Below are 25,841 nucleotides of genomic sequence, written 5' to 3' on the forward strand. Positions count from 1 at the left end.
AGCTCCCGGCGAGGATCGAACTCGCGACCTTTCGCTTACGAAGCGAACGCACTACCACTATGCTACGGAAGCTTCGCTTGCGTGTTCGATTTGACTTTAAATTTAATTATCTCCGGCCTTCGTTTCAACTTTTGCCAACTATCTCTCACAATGTTACGTATAGTTCCCATTTAGAGATTACAATATAACTCTAAATAATTTTATCTTTAAAATTTTTTAAAATTATAAAAATACCTTTCCTAAAATGATAATTTTTCTCATTTAATAAATGGTTTGTACATGACAATCTCTACTTGACTCTCAAATTTTAATTATTAATGGCTTGGTGGTACAATATATAAACTTGTTATCAAAAGAATAATAGTACATATATATATATATATATATTTTCAATTTATCTCACAATCAAATATTATTTTTATAAAATTACTCTCAATTTCTATTTTATAATAAAAGAACGAGTTTAGACCGTCCTAATAGAAATTCATGTGATAACTATTATTCATAAGGTCTAAACATTATTTACACACTTCGTCTCTTTTTCGTTGTATCGTATTTTTTCTTGCCATCTTCATTTTTTATGTCCTGCATGATCTGAGCTACCACATAAGCATTAAATCCAGTGGGAATTGTACAATTTGTGCAAGATCCCACGGCCATCAGGGACCATTCTTGAGCATATAATGTAACCAAAGTGTTCGTCCATGAGTGAGATATGTTATTGTTTGCCCCAAGGTGCCAAGGGAACTCGCACCTAAAAGTAAAGGCAGCGAGCATTTTTTATAGCAAGTGTGAGTGCTTCACTTGCAATATTGGATGCGAGGACTTAGTGTTCTGTTTGGTAAGTGAGATGAAAATTTTGAGTTTAAGATAAAATATTAAAATATTATATTTTAATATTATTATTATTTTGAGATTTAAAAAAGTTAAGAAAAAGTTAAATTATTTATTATATTTTGTATGGAAATTTAAAAAAGTTGTAATGATGAGATGATAATTTTAAATTTGAAATAAAAATTTCTATCTACTAAACGGAACCTACTTGCATTGAGCAAAGTGCTCATCCCGGGTGCGAGCACCCTTAGGTCGGCTTGTGGGATGGCGCCTCAAGGTGCGGGAGCTCTTGATCAATTTTGATCAAAATAGTGCTGGGTAATAGGGCGACAACGCCGACAAGCACTTCGGAAGAACATCATTCTCGTTGGAGCGAGCATTTTTAGTAGAGAAATTATAGTTATAGTTATGAGTAGGTAAATATCGCATAATTATTTTAAAAAAATAAATAAATTTTAAATTTACATAAAAGAATAATTTTTTAATAATAAATTTTATTAATTTTTAAAGTAATTGTACGACGATTACATGGTCTAAAATTATATATGGAATTACTTTTTTAGTATTCCCTAGGAAAAATACTTTTTCTCACCACCACTCTGGGTGAGCACTCTTAGTCCCAAACCAAACTCTTCATGTTCTTTAATGATACTTGTCGAGGGGGTGAGCCTTGTGGAGTTGATGCGGCTCTTCCCATCGTTTGGGTTCTCTTTGCTCGCCTTGGGGCTTGTCGTTGGAGCAATTGTTGCTCGTGGGGGTGCAAACACTCTTTGCTTGCACGGGATTGGAGTTTTCTTTGCTCACTCGGGGTTCAAGTACTCCTTGATCACCCTTGGGTCTGAACACTCTTTCATCACATGTGGAGCGGCATAACTGTACGAGCTTGCTTGTCCCTGAGTTCGAGTAGTTTTGCTCGCTCTTGCGTTTTAGTAATTTTTTCTCATTCCAGGTTGTGAATAGTCTTTTCTTGCTCCTGGATTCGAGCAATTTTTGCTCACCCCGAAAGTGCGAGTATTTTGTACTCGTCAATGTTCGAGCACTCACCTTCTATGAAGTTTCAAAAATATTAATTTCTATTAGTATTTTTTTTCATATTTCAAATAAGGGTGATGCTGCACGTACATAGGATTCTATTGAGGATCCTCACTGAATGGCAATTTTTTTTTAAATACTTTAAACATTTTATAAAAATATAAATAATTTATAAATTTATTAAAATATATTACCTTAATTGTCAAGTAAAAAAATCCAATTCATAAGTTTTGTCTAGGTGGTAGTAATTTTTCCTTCAAATAATCGGAGAATCGGACACTTTCCCCTCGTGGTTATAATAAAGTTATTAGGAAATTATGTCCACCAAATTTCGATTGACGTACGAAAAGACTATAAGGACCCAACTCTGAACTGTGTATTCCTCTGAGCTCCCAATAAAACCTCAAAAGCCTCTCGTCTGAGCAGTTGGCGCTCAAATGGAAAGCCAAGGCATCAGCAGCAGCCACAACATCGACAGCCAGAACCGGTGGAGAGCAGAGCAAGCAATTGCCGGAAACGCAGAAGCTCTCCAAGCTCTCAGAGAGCTCATCACTTTCCCTCTCTATTACTCTCGGGAAGCTCAGAAACTCGGTCTTAAAGTAACAACAACGCACTCAATCTTTCATTCCGTATTCGATGGTTACCTTACGAACTAGCTTTAGTTTCGTGCTAATTGGTTCTTGGGTTTGCTTCCAGTGGCCCCGAGGTTTGCTCCTGTACGGTCCACCGGGTACCGGAAAGGTATTCTTTTGCGACCTTGCATATTTTCTAATTTCTATTTTAACTTGTAAGTTGGTTTCCATTTAATTTGTACGAAGGAAAAAAAAAGTTGCTTGCGTTTTGCTTTACGGTGAAGTTTGAGGAATGTTTTCCTACTGCTCTGCTATTGGATTCGGGTTAAAATGAATGCGTGTCCGTGCGTTGTAGGATGCTGTGTGTATGTTCGAATTGTGTTAGTTATATTTGGTTCTTCGAAAGAAAAGGAGAAACAAAAAACGAATTGAAGATTTGTACTAAGGATTTGTTGCTAAAAAAATGGAGGGTTACTCTACACAGCGAATGGTGATGACAGGGTTTGGTTTTAATGTTTTGAATTCAAATTCTCCTTTTTTCCCCCACATGATACGTCTTTCTAGGTTGGTCATTCTACAGGAAGTTCTCTGAGTAGCTCATAGTTGGTGGTGAAATGATGGCTTCGTTTGGTCCACATATTAAAAAGTCATAATATTATCTAATTTTATATTTTTGTCATATCCAAGACAAGCTTGGTGCGGGCAGTTGTTCGGGAATGCGGTGCACATCTAACCATTATCAGGTACTTCATTATCACCTTGCTTGTTATTTGCTTTGACTTTTGCAGACTGCCGTTTATGATGATTCTGAAACAATTGATTTTTATATCGTTTCATTATTTTTCAACTATTATAGGTTATATTTATGTCCTTAAGCTTTATTCATCTGTTTCCTCATTTTTGGATTTTTCTTGTGGGTATGTTCTGCAGTCCGCATTCTGTTCATAGAGCACATGCTGGAGAAAGTGAGAAGGTTCTGCGGGAGGCATTTTCAGAGGCATCGTCTCAAGCAGTGATGGGCAAACCATCAGTTATATTTATCGATGAAATAGATGCACTTTGTCCTCGTCGTGATTCCAGGCAAGTTATGGAGAAGATGGATGTGACATTAAGGAGTACATGGATGTTCTATTACTGCATCCTTTAATCTTTGGACTTCATAAAGTTTGCTTTCTATTAATACACAGGAAAAAGAAAATATTGTGTAGAATTTGAGGAATTTAGATGTGCTCTGAGAACGTAGGGATCATTATTAGATTATTGTTGTTAAATTTGGGTTGGGACGCTTGGTGTGAGATGGGTCTGATGGTCCACATAAGGAGAGTTGCCAGTCAAGGCCTTGTCAGGTTGAGTTCATCTGAGTTTCCTAGCCTTTGGACTTGGCCTTGATTTTTTCATTACCATAATTTTGTTCAGCTCTAGCCGAACGTGTCTTATGCTTGTAAGTATCATCTCCATGGTGATATTTTTGATGAAATGGTGATTAAATTTGTTGAGGCCAAAAGTTCATGCTTTTATGATTTCTATATGATTTGCAAGACTTCTGATTGTTCTGTGTGGGCACATCTGCATTGAAATTTTCTGCACACTGCAGAAACAAATTTATAGGCTATGCTTGTCTATTATATATAAGGTAATATGGAACGTGTAATATAGCTGAGTTGTAAACCTTTGATAATGATTTGCAATACATGCAATAAATTATACTTCAAATGCAGAAGGGAGCAAGACGTTCGGGTGGCCTCTCAACTCTTTACACTAATGGACTCCAATAAACCTTCCTCAACTTCTGTACCACAGGTTGTTGTAGTTGCATCCACTAACAGGTTATTGTCTCTCTGATATCTGTATAGTTTCTGCAGCTCTATTTTCCTATGAAACTTGACTATTGTATATCTATAGGAATTTTTCTTCGAGTTTTACTTCATCAACGTGTGATATATTTAGATGTCAACTTAAAGACCATATCTGATGTCATTTTGAAATACATGTTCGCTGGTTTTCCTATCACATTTTTTTGTGGCTTTCCAGCTGCAGTTAAATTCAATTTTGTGCTTTTCTTCTGATCCATATTGATCCTGCTAATCACTATTATTGAATGGCATGGAAAATTTTAAAACCCACCCATGGGTAGCCCAAGTGGTAAGGGCGAACTTGTGTGCATGAGCCCCATGTGACAGGTTTGATTCTCCATGGGATCAAACTGTGATTTAAGTGGGAGACCATGACAGTGGATTGCCATGCTAGTCTCCCTGGGGGTTTAGGTTCCATAGGTGAGTCATAAGGGCTTTGTCGTGGGGTGGTTCCCCCATTATCAAAATAAAATAAAATAGAAAATTTGAAATGTACATTGTCCTGCATACTCATTGAGGGATATAGCTGTTATATTGTTGTGCTTTAGACTTTTGATGCTTTCCATTAAATTCCATGTGAAGACCATACTAATTATTACCTAGCTAATCTTGTGCCGATATTAGTGGCTATTCATTTGCTAATAGTGCACTCAACTAACACTACTAGAGGTTTAGTATCATATAATTTCCAGTTTGTCCCGTATACTCGGGCTTTTGTCTATTTCATGCTCAATAAAATTTTGTTTATCGACAAAAAAAATCATATAATTTCCAGTTCCTTTTATCTTTTATTTAATTTTTAATTTTGCACTGTTTGCCTAAAACTTTGGATTTGCTTTTAACTTTTATTATATGTACAAAGGGTGGATGCAATTGACCCTGCACTAAGAAGATCAGGGCGTTTTGATGCTGAAATTGAAGTTACTACACCTACTGAAGAGGAGCGCTTTCAAATTCTCAAGGTAATCATAAATCTGCTAAATTTATAAGCCTTCCCTGGTTTGTTGTTTGGCAGCATCCCTCAACACCAGCTTCTAAAAGTGCTGGACTTTGGCCTCTGTAATTTTAATCTTGGCAATCTCAATCATAAAATTTCAGATTTCTGTCCATTTTATCATTCTGTTCTATTTTCCTTGATATGCTGCTGTTAAATTTCATAATGCTGCACATGACCATGAAAACTACATTGTATTGGTAAGATAAAATGATAAACATATAAAGAGGAGACAGAAAGGAGAGGTGGGGGGGGGGGAGGCGAATATGGATGATTTGTAGCATTGTTCGTCATGGCTCCTTCAATCTCTTTCTCTCTCTATCTCTATCTTATTTTCTCTTTTTCCACAGAATTCTCTGCATTTTTTTAGTTGTTTCATCTTATGAACTGGATATAGACCTGATAGTCATATAATGAAACATGTTGATGGAATTGTTTATTGAAAAAAAATAATGACAGAGATGGCCTTGGTAATCATCAGTAACTTTATAGTTGGGATTGCCACTGCACGAACCAAATTGATAGCAAATATGGACTTGGAAGGATGAAAATTTATTTTGCCTTTATTTTTGGCTAGTTTAATAGAATGTATGATAGGTAAGTACACTATTATCAGCACAAGGCTGTAACATTATTTGTGTTAAATAATCCAGCTCTACACAAAGAAGGTTCCTTTGGATCCCAGTGTTGATTTACAGGCCATAGCTGCATCTTGCAATGGCTATGTTGGAGCTGATATGGAAGCTTTATGTCGTGAGGCTACCATATTTGCAGTTAGAAGGTCTTCTGATGCAAATGGAAGTGTTGGTGTACTCAGCTTAACAATGGGAGACTGGAAACATGCACAATCCATAGTTGGGCCAAGCATAACAAGAGGTGTTACTGTGGAAATCCCAAAGATAACTTGGGAAGATATTGGGGGGCTAAAAGATTTGAAGGTTTGTATCCTAGACTTTTTGTTTTGCATTTAAAGTCTTGTGGGATTTGTAAGGATTCCTTATCCATGGGCAGAAAAAGCTCCAGCAAGCTGTGGAGTGGCCTATCAAACATTCTGCTGCATTTTCAAGGCTGGGGATATCTCCTATGCGTGGAATTCTTCTGCATGGACCTCCTGGATGCTCAAAAACCACCCTTGCTAAAGCTGCAGCTCATGCTGCCCAAGCTTCTTTTTTTTCCTTGAGGTTCGGACTTTTTATGGTCACTACATAGGGTGCATAGAGTAAACATGAGCATTTGAGTGTAATTAGGAAATTTATGGTACTTGCTTGGAATATCATCTGGACTGCAAGGGTGTAATTTGGAAATGCATGTTGTTAGTTGTTACAATATATGTTGACATTTTATCCTTTACCAGATTATGATTTGATTTTTGTTTGACTTATGGTTGTTACAGTGGTGCAGAATTGTATTCAATGTATGTTGGAGAGGGAGAAGCTTTGTTGCGGAATATATTTCAGAGAGCTCGCCTCGCAGCACCAAGCATAATATTCTTCGATGAAGCTGACGTTATTGCTGCTAAGCGGTTAGTATATATATTCAATCAGGATTCATTTGTCTTGTTTGTACATGCTCAAAGAACTGACCTCAAGTTTTGACATTAATGTGAAGTTTGCATGTACCAAACAGTATCAGGTCGTGCTTTGCGGAGTCTAAACTCATGAAAAACACAAACCTGAGCATTTGTGATTGGTTATCAAGGATCCAAGAACCCTGCTGATATGATGAAATCACTCTGATTACTTGTGTCTCCTGAAAACCCCTATGATTCAAGGGCACCAAATATTAAATCATTTTCCTAGTATGCATGTATGTGCTTGCCCAGGGAAATGGAACCTGAACAGTTAGGTGGTTGGATAATGGCAGTAGGTGCACAAAATTCCAAAACCTAAGTTTCTGATGGGGTTAAGGAACCATTTTTGCTATGTTTCTGGCTAGTCTGGTCTCACGACTCACAGGCTTAAGTATAATGTTGGTTGGTCTGTTTATGTGTTGGGTAACGATACACCTACAACTCTTTTATAACTATTTTACAATTCAGTTTAAATCAACCAATGCAATTGTGACATTTCATTAAAAACTAATTCTACTTTTACTTAACTACCATTCACTTTAAATAGAGTGGTAAAATAGATGTAGACTAATTGTAAGTTGAGTCTTGCTACTCTGCCACCTGAAGTGTACCAATGAAATTGTCCCATTGACGTGGCCTTGTCACGTGACGGCCATGTCATTGATTTTTTCTTAAAAAAAAAAAAAAATCAAAACACTGAACCATTGCCTGTCCAACCCAATGGAGGCAACTTCATCGGTACACTTAAGGCGGTAGAGTAGCTTTTTCTTATAAGCTTACCATTTTCTTTATTTGTTAACCAATGGGCCTTATGGTGCATCTTAACCTTTATGTGTCTAAGTTGTTTTCCTTTTTTATTTTCCTTGGAGACAGTTGACTGTTAATGCATAATTCTATTGAGAACTTCCATTTACTGACTTGATATGTTTTTGGTGGTTTGCACAATGGCATTCAGGATATGTCCTGGCTTTTAATTGAGGGTGTTAGGATTGGACCCAAACACACAATTAATTAACTTTGGGCTTTTTTATTTATGTATTTTTTAATGGCAGAGGGGGGAGTTCAAGCAGCAACATTACAGTAGGAGAGAGGCTTCTATCTACTCTACTGACTGAAATGGATGGTTTAGAAGAAGCTAAAGTGAGCATTAAATCCAAATGGTTATTTATCCTCCAGTGACCTTAATATTTTATGTATGATAAAGTGGACACAGCTTTCACTTTCTTCTTGTGATTCCAGTATACGCTTATTTGTTTCTTTTGTTTTCAAGGGAATACTTGTTTTGGCTGCCACAAATCGTCCTCATGCAATTGATGCTGCACTTATGCGCCCTGGACGCTTTGATCTTGTAAGGAAGTTTTGTTCGCCTTGGGCATATTCATAGCTAACATTATACTTGTAAAGTTAGTCTCTCTCTGGGGTTGTGAGCCTCTGAGGTTGTGAGCTTCCTAGTAGTGAGTTGGTGAATCCAGTGTGCCTCCTTGTTTTCTTGCATGAGATAGCACTAAATTACAAATAATAAAAAATAAAAAAATCTTTTGAGAGAATTTTTTAGTGTGATATACTATTGTCAGTTCTAGTCCCCCGCAGCGGGGTGGGGGGGAGAAGACCAAAGTGCCCTATGTTGCTAAATAGCTACATTTCCAGGAGTTAGCAAAGTGTCCCAGGTTGATTTGTTACTTTGATGAAATTTCAGGTGCTCTATGTACCACCACCTGATCTGGAAGCTCGACATGAGATACTTCGTGTCCATACACGTAACATGAAAATAGGCCATGATGTTGATCTCAGAAGAATAGCAGAAGATGCTGAGCTTTTCACAGGGGCTGAACTGGAAGGCTTGTGTAGGGAAGCTGGAATTGTAGCTCTGAGGGAAAACATTACCGCCACTGTTGTGTGTGATCGTCATTTCCAGACAGTGAAGGCTTCGTTAAAACCGGCACTCACAAAGGCTGAAATTGATGCATATTCATCATTTCTGAAAACCCCATCTGTGACACCCTCAAGTGTCGTGCAAGAAAGCAAGCAGAGAAAGGAATCAATGGGTCCATTGTTTTCAGTTAAAATTGGTGTTGTAAGCTTTATGTTACTAGTTGTTGCTACAGCTAAATATTTTCTAGAACGTACAGATCAAACCCAACATAAAGTAGCTGCTACATGAAGAATTCGCTAAAGCAGTGTGCTTTTTTTTGGGGATCATAATTCACATCTTTCTTCCTTGTGCCACACGCTTTAATGACACTGCATATGGCCACTCTTACTGGTATTCAAATCAATATTCCTATGTGAACCATTCCTCCCTTCTCCATAGTGTGTCAGTGGAGAGGATGGTCATAAGTTTTGTTACATACAGTTATTTTTGCATATTTTTTATGCATTCTATTGATGTAATTGATCAAATCAGTTATTTTATATTTAAAAAAAGTGATGCAGCAAACTACATTAGTGGAGTGCACAAGAAGTACACAAAAGTGATTACATGTAAAATTTTTGTTAGTCTATTCATGTTGTATTGAATTTCATGGCATTTGTGATTTTGCTTAATTTGGTGTTTGAGTATTGATTTGCATTATGAGATAAATGAGTATTTTATATCGAGTTTGTGATTATGCAGAAAATAATACCATTATCATCACCTTATAAATTAAGAATTTTTATCTTGAGGATAGTTGATGGGGAAAAAAAAACATTTGAGGTTAGATATTTGAATGATATTTCCGTTGAAACCGTTATGATTCACATTAAAATTGAATCTATACAATGAAGTCATACTTTAAAGTCAGTTATACACATTTTAAATACTTGAATGGCATTGTATTTGCTTTTTATAATTTTTATGAAAAATATATAAAATACTGTGTTAACATCGTGTTTCAAACGCTTTTGCATTGGGCACTCAGTAATTCGGGTTTTCAGTCTTGGCCTATAAACACAAAGAGAACACTGCGAGATGGTGGCCCTTGTGGTGGCTGGGGGGTCTCTGATGCCAAAGTCAATATCATCTTAATATTTAGTGCAAGAGAATAGAAAGTTTAGAGAGTCTTCTTCATACCTGTGGATGGCCTTATATACATGGTTCCCAGAGGTTGGCTACCCATGCTTTTGTGTTAGGGGATGTGTCCCCTCATTAGTTCATTCAGTCAAATTCTTTTAATGCGGTATGGCTTCTGGGGTGGTGCAATTAATGCAACGTGGCTCTCTACCCCGCTTATCTTGTGGATGCATGCCGTTAAGCTCTACTTTCCCTATTCATCAAAAGATCAACGGCTCCCTATAATTTTCGCCCAGTTGTCTACTTAGGTCTATGCAAGGTGGTGTGTTCCTTCTTTCTGTATGTCATAGTGGGTCGTCCGCACAATCAAGGCCTTGGATTGAGCTCTGTTGGGTCGGGAGGTCACCCAGCTATGCTGGGCTTACCTTGTATGTATCAAAGAAAAACTAGGGCTTTCTTTACTAAGTTACGACTAGGGTTACATGGCAACTAATCTCCTACTTTATTAGGATGTAACATAATTGAAATTCAAATAGATTAGGATTTATCTTCTAATTTTATCTTGTATTTAAATTAAATTTGTACATATTTAGATAGGATAAAATCAAGTTAGTTTAGATACAGATAAAGATGTAGTTTGTTGAATTCAATCTCATCTTTGTAATTATTTTTATATAATGAGAAGGAAGCATCTCAAATGGGTCATTCAGCCAAATCTGACAGTTCGGGCCTACCTTCTAAGCCTTTGGCCCAAGGGGAAAAATCCCCTTACACACTACTTTAATGGACTATAAAAAATTATCACCTCTTTCAATAAGATGTCGACACTAATATCCTCAACACAAAATAAAAATTAAAAATTAAAAAAAAATATACATAAACACAACAAATAGAGAGCTTTTTTTTAAATTTTTTATTACTTTTATTTAAATTCTTTGAATATTTAAGTCTTTATTTTTGTAAGGAAAAAAATGGTCATATTATAATTGCTTGGTAGTTTGAGGATTTTTTGAGAAAATTAAAAGTTGGGAGGATATTACAAAAAATAATGTTATATATAGTCGTAGAGTGTGCAAGCACCATGCAATCGCTTTAAAAAATAGTAGGGCCTATTATTAAAATATTACTTTTTTTATGTGAGTCCACTTACTTTTTTCAAAAAAATTGTGTAGTGTTTATGTACTCTTCGATTACAAATATTATTTTTCTATTAAAATTTATGAGAATTTAATGAGAGTTTTCGTCCCTTTTCTTTTATTAAAAATTAAAAGATGGGGATTCAAACTTGTCCTAATTCAATAAATCAGTCCATAACTAATTCTAAATTCTTGTCGACATCAAGTAGACTAAATAAAATACAAGTATACAACCCGAACCCCAATCATTGGCCCGATCGAATTCAATTGGTATAAGCCGAAAAGTTAGGTGAAAATTAAAAGAGCGGTGCTACTCTGCCGCTCAGAGTGCATCGCTCAAGCTGACTGCTAGGTGAGTTTTTTTTTAATATTTTTAGAAAATAAAAAAAATACATCAATACACTTAAAATTACTTCCTTGATTATTAAGTAAAAAAAAAATTAAGACTAGCGGTCACTTTGAGGGAGCAAGGCGAGAGGGCATAGTGGCTTTTCCCAAATTAAAATTTGATAAAAAAGAAGAGAATAACTTATAACCTATTTTTCTTCACATAACAGTCCTTCAATAAACAAATGCCACGCATGAGTCTCATTTTATCAAGAGGTCACCACACCACAGACTAATAAAATTAGATTCGACCCTACAAGAAATCTTCTCCCCCCTCTTCAGGTGAAATTCTTCAATTTCTTCTCCACCGAGGCGAACCCATCCCCGAGGAGAACCCATCCACCCGAAATCCTTCTCCCCCCTTTTGCAACCACCTCGCACCTCACCCACCTTCTAATTATGAGCAACGGTAGACCTTCTCGATGAGCTTCTTGTCCCGCCGTTCCATAGCCACATCCTAAATGTCGTTGCTAATGTGCTTTGGCCTACCATGAGCGGCTTTTTGAATGTAATATTGAGCATTAGCCATAGCACAGAGCATTCCGGCTATGATTCCCAAAGGTAACGCTACTTTCAACCATACCCACGTCATCTCAGATCTCTCTTTCTCCCTCGAACTCAACAATGGTGTAGACAGATTGGTGTTCTTTGTTTTTTGAATGGGCTCTCAGCTACCGAACGACCACCAGTCACGAAGGATGTTTTGAATTTGTGAATCTGTGATAATGGATTTTTTGATGCTCTGGTTTTGTGATCTGGATTGGATTTGTGATATTTGATGCATGTTTGGGTCTATGATATTTGCGATATTTTGTTTTTTACTTTCATTTTTTACGCCCAAAACCATTGTTGTCGGACTGATGGCGGTGGACTGGTGGCGTTGGAACTCTGGTTTCTAAGCGGCGGTGCTAAGAAAATGGAAAATCTCCTTTTGGCTAGGCTTATTCCGCTTTTGATTTTAGTGTTTTATCATGTGTATGAGTATATTGTAAGTTTGGTGTAAATTGTGACGTGGTAGCAGATGTGTGGAAGTCTGTTATACAAAGAAAAGTAGCCCGACTGCTTAGAAGCGGGATTGAAAAAAGAAATTTCTGACTCCGGAAACTAATCTGTTGAGATCTTTGTCTAGGTTTAGACTTCTTAGCCCGTTACACAAAGACACAGATCGCAGTTTAAGAGCAGAGCAAAGCAAAGCACCACACAAAGCTTACCGACCTTGAACGTTGTAATTTGGCCTATTTAAGGCTTTTTAACCTATAGAGAAGCTCTCTCTCTCTCTGAACTTGATACTTGATAAGGATGCCTTCAATGGCTCAAGGAGGACTCCGAGACCCGACCAAAAACCCTAACAAACTTCACGACTGCAAGCTCGATGCCTTCTCCGGGTAAGGAGAAAACTTTAAAATCTTTGTATATGTATTTGCATATGTAAACATATAGTTGCATGATTTTTGTTTGATCGCTTGTGGCAATTAAGTCCAATTTTTGTATTGTTGTTACGCTTAGAGCATCCCCATCCGGTTTTATTTTCCCATCCCTATAATTTAACTCAAATACTCATTTCCTCAAATTTATCCCTAAAATTTGTTTATCTTCTAAAAACCTCCTACATCCCATTCCCAATCCCTATCTCTATTCTTTTAAATAATATTTCTCTATTCTTTTTTTATTACTTTTTTCTCTCTCTTCCATTTACAATCTTAACTACTAACTGTTTTGTCTTATTATCTTTTTTTTAAAATATCACTTTCTACTAAATATTTATTGGAGATTAAGACTATCCAATATAGTATTTTTTTTTAAATTGAAATTCGTAGGAATAAAATAAAATGTTTTTATTAATTAGTGCATTTTCTAACGTGATGACTAATTTAATTAGATCCGGACTCAATATCTCTAATGAAAAACCGAAAGTCACGTATTGATGATAAAATTTTTTAATTGGATGCAACGGTAATATTTCAGCAACTTTTCTTCAACGGTAATATTTTCTGTCTTAACTACGAACGGTAATATTTTTTATTTTTTCTCCAACGGTAATATTTTTTATTTTTTCTCCAACGGTAAATTTTTTAATCTTTTCTCCAACGGTAACTTTTTTTGTCTTCTCTCAAACAGTAACATTTTTACTCCTTTGTCAAACGATAACAGTAATTCCTCTATAAATATGCAAACTCAAGCCTCATTTCCTCTATACAAACCCAACTTCTATTGCATCCTTTCATCTCCTACTCCTTTCATCATATGACTCGTACTTTCTTTCGCAAATTATTGACATACGTATCATCTGAAGATGATAGCGATGTTCAAAACATGGAGGCGGATGGTCAGTCATCGAGGCGACGTGGCAATAGCCAACGTCGTAAGTTTATTCGACGTGATCATGTTCAGGGACACAAGCGTCTATTTCGTGATTACTTTGCTGAAAATCCAGTATATCCCTTGAATCTATTTCGAAGGAGATTTCGGATGAGTCGTCCCCTATTTCTTCGTATTCTAAATGAAGTAGAGTCTTACGACCCGTACTTCGTCCAGAGAAGAGATAATGCCGGCCGACTCGGTTTATCTTGTATGCAAAAAATCACCGCAGCACTTAGAATGCTGGCGTATGGGGTTACTGGAGATTTTATGGATGAATACATACGTATTGGTGAAAGCACCGCAATGGAGAGCCTAAAAAAATTTTCAGAGACAGTAGTAATTGTTTTCTCAGAAGAATATCTAATGTCTCCAACTGCTAATGATATAGCCCGATTGCTTGCAGTTGGTGAACAACGAGGATTCTCAGGAATGCTGGGAAGCATTGATTGCATGCATTGAAAGTGGAAAAATTGTCCCGCAGTTTGGAAAGGTATGTACTCTGGCCACATCCGTGAACCAACTATTATTTTAGAAGCAGTTGCTTCATATGATCTCTGGATATGGCATGCCTTTTTTGGTATGCCCGGTTCACATAACGATATGAATGTGCTAGAGAGATCTTTTATTTTTACGGAACTTGCCCAAGGGCGTGCTCCTCCAGTCAATTACACTATCAATGACAACGACTATACTATGGGCTATTACCTTGCGGACGGTATTTATCCCAAGTAGCGAACTTTTGTGAAGACGATTCCATCAACATGTGGAAATAAGAAGAAAAATTTTGTGAAAGCACAAGAATCCGCAAGGAAAGATGTCGGGCGTGTATTCGGGGTACTTCAACAACGATTTGCTATCATTCGTGAACCTTCCCAAATGTTTAAAGTGAAGGAACTAACGAATATAATGAAAATATGTGTTATTCTACATAATATGATAATTGAAGATGAGCGTGATGATAGTGAGTGTCTGAACATTGAATATGATCAACTTGATGATAATCTCCCCGAATTGTCGTGCAATCATACAACTGAGCTTACATACTTTATCCAGCGTCATCATGATATTAGAGACAGCTCGGCACATCATCAGCTTTAAGAAGATCTAATTGAACATCAATGGCCTTTACATTCACAACATTAGTCAGGGTTGCTTTACCTTTTATTATTTCCTTAATGTAATTGGGCTCCTATGTTTAAGTTAATCGGATTTGCATTTGTATTTCGTTATTGTTATCAATTTTCTGAATATATTAATGGTAATCGAGTTTGTTTCTGAAAATGTCGTTGAGTCATTAATTGCACAACCATCATCATACTTCCCATATTATCAAATACAAAAAAGATTAATTACATGTATTTTTACACATATATAATTGTGTCAAACATAAAATAAGAAATCAAATACAAAATAATCAATCCAAATCGTCGGACCGACTGCGTCTCGCCATGACCTCCCTCTGGAGTTGCTAGAAAAACTCCCACTGCAATTCTGGCATGACACTCACATCCATCATCATAATGCGCTGATCTGATTCCTTCTTCGCGAGCTCCACTTTCTCAGCCTCCAACCGCAGCCGTTCGTTCTCTTGACGTAATTTTCTGGCCTCTGTCTCCTTGTCATACGCCATCTTCTCGGCTTTAAGACGAAAAAACTCTTTCTCCTGAGCGCGTGACTCCTCCAACAGAGTATACTTCATCTTCCTGAGTTGGAAGTTCTCCTCTGCATGCTGGCCTTGGGCCTTTCGTTTTCCTTTCTCAGCTTTCCTTCCAATTGGTCGGTCGGGCTCGATAACTTCATTCTCCATCACATGATCCGCCTCGAGATCAAAAACTGAATCAACTGTAGCTCCAGAACATCGAGTTGGGGTCGGGGATGGGGACATCGTCTTCCTCCGCTTTGGATCCTCCTTTGTGGCGCGCCAAATCCACTTAGGTTGGTCCTTCAACAGGTGCCAACAATGCTCAAACTGGAATGAGCATTTCTCGAGTGATTGGTACATAAGCTTCGCCTTCTCAAACTTGCATGAGAAAAAAATTAAAATATTAAACAAATGTTCGGTTCGAGAAATTAAACACAAATTACTGAAGTAATGATTTGGAAATTCTACCTTATCTTGTTCGGTCATGCCATTTTGATTTAACCTTTCAACTTGGGCTAGTTTCGCACAAAATTTGTTTGTGGCCTTTTGGATCACCTACCACCGGTGAATTAAGGATTTTATTGTCCGCTCATTTGTGGTTTCTTTAAATTGTTGAAAGTACTCAAAAATTTTTTCCCAAAGCTGGGAGTGTTTTTGATCTGTTCCCTGGACGGCATCAAGGCTACAATTTAGCCATGCAGAGACAAGTAACTTGTCTTGCTCGGGGGTGAAATTTGCACTCCTCACTGATTTTCTAACACCGATAGGCTCGTTAGGGGGTAGAGGTGGAGAGTCATCAAGGATCAATGGAGATGTTCCACATTGCCCACCATAAGTGGGCTCGAGTTGAGGATCTTCACTTAGGAGGTTGGTAAAGTACATATGACCAGGGTCTTGTGAATCCATCTCTAATAAAACCCCAAAATGTTAGAGCCCAAATAACTTGGAAAAGTTTACATCTTTTGTTCGGGGCTCAGGAACCGAATGGTGACATCAAAGATTTTTGGCCACCCACTCATGGCTGCAACACTGATTGCCAGTACTTGTTGGCCGTCCGGCTTACCTAGCCATTGAGGAGATGGCCAATCATATCCCGTATCCCCACATGCGGTTGTTATCATCACAGCCGAGGGGGTTTACTTTACACATTAATTATATTCACAACATAATACAAAACACCAACCAAAACAGCATGCAAATCACAAATAAAAAAAATAAGAGCATCCCCATCCGAATCAAGTATTTATTATAATATAAAATATATTAATTACTAAAACGGCTCAGAATGGTGTAAATATTGACAGCATGCGTAAGTAAGGCCCCGAACATCGAATGGCTGCAAAACCCCACCCGAACCCCGATTGCATTTTGTGAAAAGTATCACAAACTGCAATATGGTCATCCGGATGAGGATTACCCCGCCATAACGATGGGTCCCTAATTAACACTAGTGAATTAACCCCCTCTATAACACCATCATCATAGCCTATTGGAATGCATCCCTAGCCCGATATATATGAAACACTGCAAATGATATACAAGAATGGAACAAAAATTAATTAACGAAAATGGCTATTAATCTGAAAACAGAATCTGAACAGACCAATAATATTAACATGGAAGCTCAAATAAAATAATCAGAAAACAAATAATAACTTCAGTCATCGAGACAGTTCATCACTGTATTCAACTATCAAATTTGTTCAAAATGAAGGGTAAATGAATATCCACCAGCCACAAAAAGCCAAATATGGACTGAGTACACATTTTCAAAAGAAATTGGAAAGGTATAAGTGCAAAAATAAATACCAGAAAACCACGGCCCCAACCCATTAGATATATAAGTCCAAAAATCAATCCCTACAGACTTCACACCTAAATGAGATACCAAGGAAACTTAATGGTAATATTGCACATGTTATTGGCATAACAAACATCACACCTATTAATATAGGATGCAGAGAACCACAAAAATCAGTAGAATTTAACTCAAATTTTGGAAGATTTCTCAGCTTGCCAAACATAATTTTCAGTTTATACAACTACATAACCAAATATGTTCCACATAGAAAGCCACAAATGAAATCAGCACTTTCCAAATTCTGGCATGGTAATCGAAACAACACTCCCAAAGCCTCAAAAATCTGTCCAGCGATTATCAGAGCAACAAGGATATCAACAACCATCCGAATAACCCAAACAAAGCAACAATAATTATCATTTTCAGACCCAGTTAAATTGCTCAACAAATCTAGTATTTTGAGCAAGAAAAGATTACTAAATACATAAAAAAAAATCTGCATAGAAGAACATACATAACCACAAAGTTTCAGATCCAAACAATATCAATTTCGGCCCTTCAACAGATATCAGTGGAGTTATCAAATCTCAGAGAAATGGTAATCGAAACAACAAATTCTCAGCAACCCAATTTCTCCAACCATTTTCAGCGCCTATTTTGAGCAAGAATAGCTAGGGTTTTTAGATCATACATACAAAAATCTAGAGGTTTAAGCAAAATTAGATCACGGTAAATCACTGCAACCATGATTAAACCGAGATGGGGGATTTTATTTTTGAGATAGAGAAGCTCGGTGGCCAGCCATGGAGGATGCCCGGTTCACAAAGTCCAGCCATGGAAGGTGCCGAAACATAGAAAGAGATAGGCCAATAGGTGAGAAACCAGCCATGGAGGAAAGCGAAAGTTTAGAGATTACCCACATTCGGTGCAAGCTTCGTCTGATTGCGAGGGAGGAGTCGAGGAGGTGATTTTACACGGCCACCCAACTGTCCAGAGAAGAGAAACGCGGGACCAAGAAAGAGAAAAACAATTTGGGGACAAACAGTAGATGCACAAATATGGGATATCACTGTACAAACCGGAAACCCAAATCGCATTTTAGGGATTGGGATGGAGAGCCATTTTCATCAAAACCCTAAAATTTATCCCTAAATTTTAGGGAAAATCTCGGTATGGGGATGCTGATAGGGATGCTCTTACAGATAACTCTTTAGAGATAGTAAAAGAAGATATGAATTTTTAGTTCTATTTTACTGTATGGACTTAGAATGAAGAAACATTATGTGATTTTGATCATATTGCAAGAAGCAAACTATTGCGCAGCGTAGAAAGCCTCTTCCGATTGCTTTCGGTATTTACTAAGACTGGTTCAGGTTGTTTTTATTGTTTTTTTTTTCTTTTTCTTGAAATTTGCTTATCAATGGTTTTTATTTTCTTAGTCGAGAAACGACTTGTGGATGAGGTGTCACAATGATACTTTGATTATTGTTGGTAAAATTGGAAGTGGAAAAACTACCCGTATGCTTTATCATACCCCTTCTCCTATGACTGAAATTTTATGGCGATCAGTTTTCCTCTTTAATTTTACACTGTGATATACTTTGTAGAGTTGCCACAGTTTCTATTTAATGCGAGACTTTGTCGGGATGGGAAAACTATTGGGATTACTCATCCTAGACGTGTTGTGGTTGTTACTGTTGCAAAACGGGTTGCTGAGGAATGTGGAGTGGAGTAGGGCCAAAGGGTTGGGTATTCCATTAGATTTGAGGATGCGACTTCCATCTCAACGAGGATCAAATACATGATAGATGGGTTGCTACTAAGGTAGAAACTAGAAAGTATGATTTGCTCTATTTTTTATGGGTCATTGTGACATTACATATTTGATTGACAAGTTTTTATTTATTTTTTGACAGTATATTTTGTGATCGTTTTGACTAAACAAATTGCTTGTTTGTTGGTTCATCCATTTGGAAAGTCAGAGTGGATATTGATTGCCTATTAATTTTGGACCTTGATTTTTGTAGAGATTTTGAATGTTGTATGTTACGTTTGATGAATGCAATAGCGGATAAAAGATATATGCTAGAAGAAGTTTTCAATTTTCTCAGATTATACTATTTTGTCCACAGAATAAAAATATGTATAGTCCATGAGATTTTCTAAAAAATAGATCAATTTGAAATTGGTGAAAGGAGGCTTATTAAGAACCAGTACCGGAGGACAAAGAATTCTGTAAGTGATTTTGGTAAATGAGGATTTGTATATGTCCTGTGTTCTCTGGCCTTTGTTTATTTCATGCTCAATAAAATTTTGTTTATTGAATAAAAAAAAAAAATGATGTGAAGATGGTTGAGGATATTGAAAATATTAAATGCATTGCTTACTTGTAATAGGGTTTATCTACAAGACCTTTGATGAGCTTTTCTCATGTGTGAATGGATTTGAGTTTTGATTCTTTTACAGGGAAGCATTGTTAGATCCATATCTCTCTAGATATTCAATCATTATTGTTGATGAAGCCCACGAGAGGACTGTCCACACTGATGTTTTGCTGGGATTGCTTAAAAATATACAACGAGCAAGGTCAAAATCTTTCAATGACCGTGTTAATATTGAAAAAAATAAGGAAAACAATGTTACTCTGTCGGATAAAGACAATGGTGTTTTTCTCAAGCAATGAAAAAGCAGAAAATTGTTGGAAATATTTTCAAAATAATATATATTATATCTATCATTAATAATCTTTTGAGATTTATTTTTGGAAGTTATGAATTATTTTGGAAAGATAAAATTTAAGAAAAGTTTATAAGCTATTACTTATGGTTATAATATTTGGATCTATAAATATGTCATAAATCATTACTTGGCTTAGTGGTAATGATTTATGGCAACTAAAATCATTACTTGAAGGGGCCCAAGCAAGTGTGAGGCGCTGCAATTAAAATGAAAAATCGCACCTATTAGGTTTTGAACCCGTGCGAGAATTGTGGTAGGGAACCAACGTGACCATTGGATTTGGTCCAAGCTTTGGGTTACTTGGTAATAGGCACAATTAATATACCTGTTTGGATCAGATAGAAAAATTATTTTTCATTTACATCCTTTAGCCATCTATAAATAGACCAATTGGCTTACAAATTTAATAGAGAAAATATAATTACAGAATCTCGAAATTTTGAATTTCTCTCTTTTAAAAGTCTTCATTTATTCAAAACTTGTCCTTAGAATTTGTTTATTCTGCAGAGAATAGATTTTTAATCTTTTGGTTAAATAGTAAAATCTGACGGTATTCGGGATCTAATTTCATTTGTGAATAACGCAACTAGATAAACAAATTTGTTCTAGACTTCATTTTATATTGGAGGTAAATTCACTTGTAACTTCTGTGCATACCGTAATTGGTGAGGGCGAATATTGTTTTAAGGAAAGCGACATTTGTAACGCATCTCGAAGCAAATTTTTTCTCACTATTTTTTTTTTAGCACCTTTTATTCCAACAATCTTAAGACAATATTCGATAATTAATGGGGTATAGTTTGAGAGAGTTTGTTTCAGATTTTGTAAAACTTAAACATTTTGATGGAGCCAATTTTTGACCTTGGCAAAAGAAGATGCACTTTTTCTTTGCCAGTCTCAAAGTGGTTTATGTTCTAACTACTCTTAGGCCATTTGTAAATGAATAAGAGACAATCTCTCAAAGTTGGGCAATGATCAAATAGGAACAAGATGACTATATTTGTAAGGGATATATTTGCAATGCAATGTCTGACACATTGTTTGACGCGTACAAGAACAAGGGAACCGCCAAGGATTTATGGGACACACTTGAGGCTAAGTATCTTTTAGAAGATGCTACAAGTAAGAAATTTTTAGTTATAAAATTCTTCAATTATAATATGGTAGATTCTAAGCCTGTTGTTGAACAATTCAATGAGATGATGCATATTCTTAATCAATTCTCTCAACATAATATGAAAATGGATGAATCCATATCAGTTTCATCTATTATTGATAAACTTCCTCAATTATGAAAAAACTACAAAAGAAGTTTGAAACATAGAAGGGAAGAAATGTCTCTAGAAGAGTTAGGCCAACATCTTCGTATAGAAGAAGAGATAAGGCTTAGAGACAATAATGAAGAGCGTGATTATTTGATTTCCAACATGTACATGGTAGAGGAAGGAAAGACCCACCAACCCAAACAACTCAGTGAATCCGGATATGAAAACGGTAAGAGAAAGAATAATTTTGAAAGAAAACAAAGTCACTTCCAAAATGAAAATTAGAAAAATCTGTGAGTAAGTTGCTTTCATTGTGGCAAACAAGGTTATTACAAAAGAGAATGTCGTTTTCTTTAAAAGAAACAACATGACTTTGGTTCTAAAAATAATTTTGAGACTATGATTTCTGAGACTAACACTCTTGAAGGAGATAACTCTTGGTGGATTGATTCAAGAGCAACAATGCATGTATGTAAAGACAAAAGTTTGTTCAAGAGGTACGAGCCAATAGAAGATACACATGTTCTATACATGTGGAACTCATCCACTGCCATAGTTAAAGGCAAAGGGATAATAAAAATGGAGTTTACCTCCGGAAAAGTTCTTACTCTCAAAGACGTGCATTATGTACCAGAAATTAAAAAAAAAATCTTATATCTATTAATCTTCTGAATAAGTTTGGGTTTAAATTGGTTTTTGAGTCAGATAAATTTGTCCTGACCAAAAACAATAATTTCATGGGGAATGGATATTTAAGCGAAGGCATGTTCAAACTTGATATTAATAATTAAGGTTTTGCTTAATTTCCAACATTGTTGTTTATAATACATGAATGCTAGAAATCTAGTTGATATGGATAATTTAGATTTTATTTATGAATATGGATAATTTAAAAATGTGTCACTTCTATGTGATTTTTCTATATATTACTATGTTTATATAATGTCTTCACAGAACCAAGTTATTTGGATAGTTGTACAAAGCATTTTATGATATTTGAGAAATGTTATAGATTATGGTATTGAGTATAGTGGATTTCCTTCGATTATAGAATGAGGTTTCCTTTGGTTGTAGAAGGAATATAAATGCTAATTGAGAACCGAGCATGATAATCACAAATCAACCAGTGGGTAGATATTTACTCTTGGTGGAGGAGTAATCTCCTGAGATCAAAGAAGCAAGCATGCATAACTTACTCAACCATAACGACTAAGTTTATAGCATTGGCTTCTTGTAGCAAAGAGTCAAAGTGGCTAAGAAAATATTGATAGAGATATCGGATTTGGCCAAATCAATGCTACCAACATCTTTACATTGTGACAGTTAGGTTGTATTGTCACATACCAAAGCCATATATATAATGGCAAGTCTAGGCATATATTAAGGCAATTACTCACAGATAGAGTAATTACAATTGATTTTACGAGATATTGTCAAAACTGGCATATCCATTAACTAAAGAATTTGCAAGAGAATTGATGTAGGACACCAAAGGGATGAGTTTAAAGCCAAAACGATAAAATCATCAATAATGGAAACTCAACTCAACTCTTGAATATATCATGACTTGAGTTCAATGAGCAAAGTACATTATATGTTCGTGGTTTGCAAGCACCATGTTATTAAATTAGTTTTACAAACTAATTTACCATCCCAAGATTTAAATGCTTGGTATTGTAATGAAAAGGAGAGGCTGAGCAATAAGCTCTTAATAAACTTATAACATGGTTATGTTAAAGTGTTTTATTGTAGGTCATTTTTGGTAAGTCTACCTATATGAGTGTTGGGGGTGGTGCCGCCTCCTATGCGAATTAGGCTTTGTCACTAGAGCACTCATAAAACTAGGATATAGATAGAAGGCTACTCCATGTGTCAGATGAACTACCCAAAGAGAAGAAAATTTATATGTGAGATATATCCGGCTAATCGTATAGAATCGCTAGTCCAAAGCGTGTCTACTATGCCATTCTGGTTAACTTTGATGTATTTTCACTATGTGAAGGTTCAAGTCCACAAGACACCTTCATTTATTTATAAGTTTTCCTATTCTAACCAGGATGTATTTTGAAAATGGTAGGGGATTGTTGAAAATATTTTCAAAATAATATATATTATATTTATCATTAATAATTTTTTAGGATTTATTTTTAGAAGTCATGCATTATTTTGGAAAGAGAGAATTTAAGGAAAGTTTATAAGCTATTGCTTATGGTTATAATATTTGGGTCTATAAATATTCCATAAATCATTACTTGGCTTAGTGCTATTGATGGCTTCTCTCATCCCCAAAGACATAGGTTCGAGCCATGCCTCTCTCAAAGAAGGATTTTTGTTGCATGAAGTGTGGTAGGGAACCAATGTAACCATTGGATTGGATCAAACCTTTGGGTTACTTGGTAACAGGCACAATTAATAGAGTTATGCTATACTTAAGCCGCTACAGTAACATACACCACACATTGCTGATCTGACTTTTTTTTTAATTGCTACAGTAAACACATCATTTTACTCAAAATCGAGTCCCGACTTTTTCCCCCAAATCAATTTTTCGAATTTTAATCCATTCTAATCTCCCTCCAATTTTGCCGAAGCCCCTCTCGCTCGGTTTCCTTTCCTCAGCTACCGCTACCATGCCATCCACCGCCTGTCGTCTTGTTCGCTGCCTGCCTTCTACCGTCTGTGTTCAAGGACACCCATTATATGAGGTACATCCCCCTGTTTTGATCTCAAATTTTGGCTTGAGTTCTGTCGGAAAAGTCCCAGAGAAACAAACTGTCTTCTTCTTCTTGATATATGCTATATAATTTTTTTTTTTATTTAAAGAAAAACATTATGTTATTTTACATGTTGTCCCTAGCAGACTAGATTTTTCCATTTCGCGACTCCTGCGTTTGAGAATGTTTTCGAGAACTTTTCATGTACCAAATTTATTTATTTTTTAAAAAAGAATATGCGATTGAATATTTCAAAATTGTAAACATTATTTCTTAATTTTAAATCTAGTTAGGTTAAGGCATTAAGGGGTTTAAGTTGTGTATTTCACAAAATAATTGAGGCGTTCAAAATCTGTAATTTTTTGTAAAATGAGAGGCGACATCCTTAATTTTATTGATAATCTTCTCTTATGATAAAGGAATACATTTTATAAATAAGAGAAGAGTTTTAAACAAGTGTTATATTAATTTTATTTTATACTTTTGAATACTGAAATACTCTTGTTACATAATTTAAAAATAATAAATATGAACTTTATGGTGATCATCTCTTAAAACTTGTTAAACTGTGAGTGTCAAATGTAATTGGAGTTAGTTTGAAGAAATTTGAATTAACTTAATTTATTTCTTGTAATATCAATCTATAAACTCAGTTGAAATAGAGTGATGGACAAAGAGGAAGATAAAGGGCCACCTAAGCCTTCTACACGAATTCCACCGACTCAGGTATGATACATTAATGTCTTTTATAAAATGAAGGTGTCTCGATTCCAATTAGTTAATGTATTTTTATTTGTGTATTGTAGGGATATTATGGTCCAAGAAATGCTTACTACCCACCATTTATGATGCATCCAAGTACATATCTGAATTCATATACATACACATGGGGTAGCCAGGTATATAGCTTTCTAAACTTTCAATTTTATCCCTTGAGTTCATTCTTATCCATTCTAACACTGTGCCTGATTACAGGCCCCACCAATGCCACATTTTTCAACAACGTTCATCTACCCTCCGTTGACTAATGCAGAGGAGTCAAACCATCTTCAACACACGATCCAGGTACATAGCTTTCTAACCTTTCAGTTTTTTTTTCTTTAAGTTGTTTATTACCTGTTATAACATCATGTCTGATTACAGCCCCCATCAATGCCACATTTTCCAACAACGCTCATCTATCATCCATTGACTAATGCGGAGAAGTCACTCTCAGGCTGTGTTCAACCAAAAAGCCAGGTACTTCCTTTCTTTTCCTAACTTTTTGTCCTTGAATATGTGCATTGTTACCCATTTTAACACCGTGCCTGATATAAGCCCTCACCAATGTCATATTTTTCAACAACGTTTATCTACCCTCCGTCGACTAATGCATAGGGTTCGGGTCGTCTTCAACAAACGACCCAGGTAGATTTTTTGCCTTGCATTTCAATTTTTTTCCTTAAATTGTTTATTACCCATTCTAACACCGTGCTTGATTACAGCCCCCACCAATGCCACATCTTCCAACAACGTTCATCTACCCTCCATCGACAAATGCGAAGGAGTCAGACCATGTTCAACAACCTAACCAGCTAGGGCTGTACAAAATACCGAAGAACCGACCGGAACCGACTCAGACCAGCCGCTGGAGATCGGAACCAGCCAGAACTGGAGTAGAACCGGTCGGCGCACAGTAGGTTTTATTCAAAACCGATGTCCAGCGGTTCGGTCCTGGTTTGAATCTGGGCCGGACCGCTGAACCGACCGATGGTTTAAGTATTTTTTTTAATTTATAAATATATGAAACGACGCCGTTTCACTTAAAACTGAAGTGAAACGGTGTCGTTTTATGGTTTAGTATTGGACAAAAAAATTTACACGAACGGCGCCGTTTTAACTCTAGGGTTAACACAGCACCGTTCCCTTCATCTTCTTCGTATCTCTCACCCTCACCAGCCGCCGCTCCT

General features: G+C 36.2%; 2 protein-coding genes and 1 non-coding gene across 8 annotated transcripts; 2 read left to right on the forward strand and 1 right to left on the reverse strand.

Moving 5' to 3' along the window:
• On the reverse strand, positions 1–72 carry TRNAT-CGU. The gene has a single exon. It is a non-coding gene; the product is annotated as a tRNA-Thr (tRNA).
• Positions 73–2,233: 2,161 nt separating this feature from the next.
• Positions 2,234–9,084, forward strand: LOC122314392 (cell division control protein 48 homolog B). Its single transcript, XM_043129934.1, has 12 exons — positions 2,234–2,465; positions 2,563–2,607; positions 3,126–3,181; positions 3,369–3,518; positions 4,157–4,264; positions 5,154–5,253; positions 5,939–6,223; positions 6,297–6,466; positions 6,679–6,807; positions 7,908–7,995; positions 8,126–8,203; positions 8,552–9,084. Exons 1-12 carry the CDS (start codon positions 2,304–2,306, stop codon positions 9,014–9,016), a joined length of 1,836 nt encoding a protein of 611 aa, XP_042985868.1. The 5' UTR covers positions 2,234–2,303; the 3' UTR covers positions 9,017–9,084.
• A 2,564-nt stretch (positions 9,085–11,648) lies between these two features.
• Positions 11,649–25,806, forward strand: LOC122313812 (pre-mRNA-splicing factor ATP-dependent RNA helicase DEAH10-like). 6 transcript variants are annotated; one of them, XR_006243513.1, is made up of 7 exons: positions 11,649–12,755; positions 23,770–23,883; positions 24,546–24,618; positions 24,699–24,791; positions 24,868–24,957; positions 25,036–25,299; positions 25,377–25,806. XR_006243513.1 is itself a non-coding variant. In XM_043129059.1 (2 exons), exons 1-2 carry the CDS (start codon positions 12,670–12,672, stop codon positions 19,855–19,857), a joined length of 303 nt encoding a protein of 100 aa, XP_042984993.1. In that variant the 5' UTR covers positions 11,649–12,669; the 3' UTR covers positions 19,858–19,881. The 6 variants fall into 6 exon arrangements, 2 of the variants coding, with proteins under 2 accessions (XP_042984993.1, XP_042984994.1); XR_006243514.1 differs by lacking the exons at positions 23,770–23,883; positions 24,546–24,618; positions 24,699–24,791; ... (1 more) ...; positions 25,036–25,299; positions 25,377–25,806 and adding exons at positions 18,782–19,409; positions 19,641–19,881; XR_006243515.1 differs by lacking the exons at positions 23,770–23,883; positions 24,546–24,618; positions 24,699–24,791; ... (1 more) ...; positions 25,036–25,299; positions 25,377–25,806 and adding exons at positions 18,782–18,998; positions 19,641–19,881.
• The last annotated feature ends 35 nt before the right edge of the window (positions 25,807–25,841 follow it).

This window comes from Carya illinoinensis, chromosome 6 (assembly GCF_018687715.1).
Source record: "Carya illinoinensis cultivar Pawnee chromosome 6, C.illinoinensisPawnee_v1, whole genome shotgun sequence".
Taxonomy (NCBI): domain Eukaryota; kingdom Viridiplantae; phylum Streptophyta; class Magnoliopsida; order Fagales; family Juglandaceae; genus Carya; species Carya illinoinensis.

Bases quoted from the DNA above. Each gene is read 5' to 3' on its own strand.
- LOC122314392 (XM_043129934.1), top strand. From the start codon at position 2,304: ATGGAAAGCCAAGGCATCAGCAGCAGCCACAACATCGACAGCCAGAAC. The intron at 3,519-4,156 runs GCAAGTTATGGA...CTTCAAATGCAG, and splicing joins TGTCCTCGTCGTGATTCCAG to AAGGGAGCAAGACGTTCGGG. The intron at 8,204-8,551 runs GTAAGGAAGTTT...ATGAAATTTCAG, and splicing joins GCCCTGGACGCTTTGATCTT to GTGCTCTATGTACCACCACC.
- LOC122313812 (XM_043129059.1), top strand. From the start codon at position 12,670: ATGCCTTCAATGGCTCAAGGAGGACTCCGAGACCCGACCAAAAACCCT. The intron at 12,756-19,640 runs GTAAGGAGAAAA...ATTCTTTTACAG, and splicing joins AAGCTCGATGCCTTCTCCGG to GGAAGCATTGTTAGATCCAT.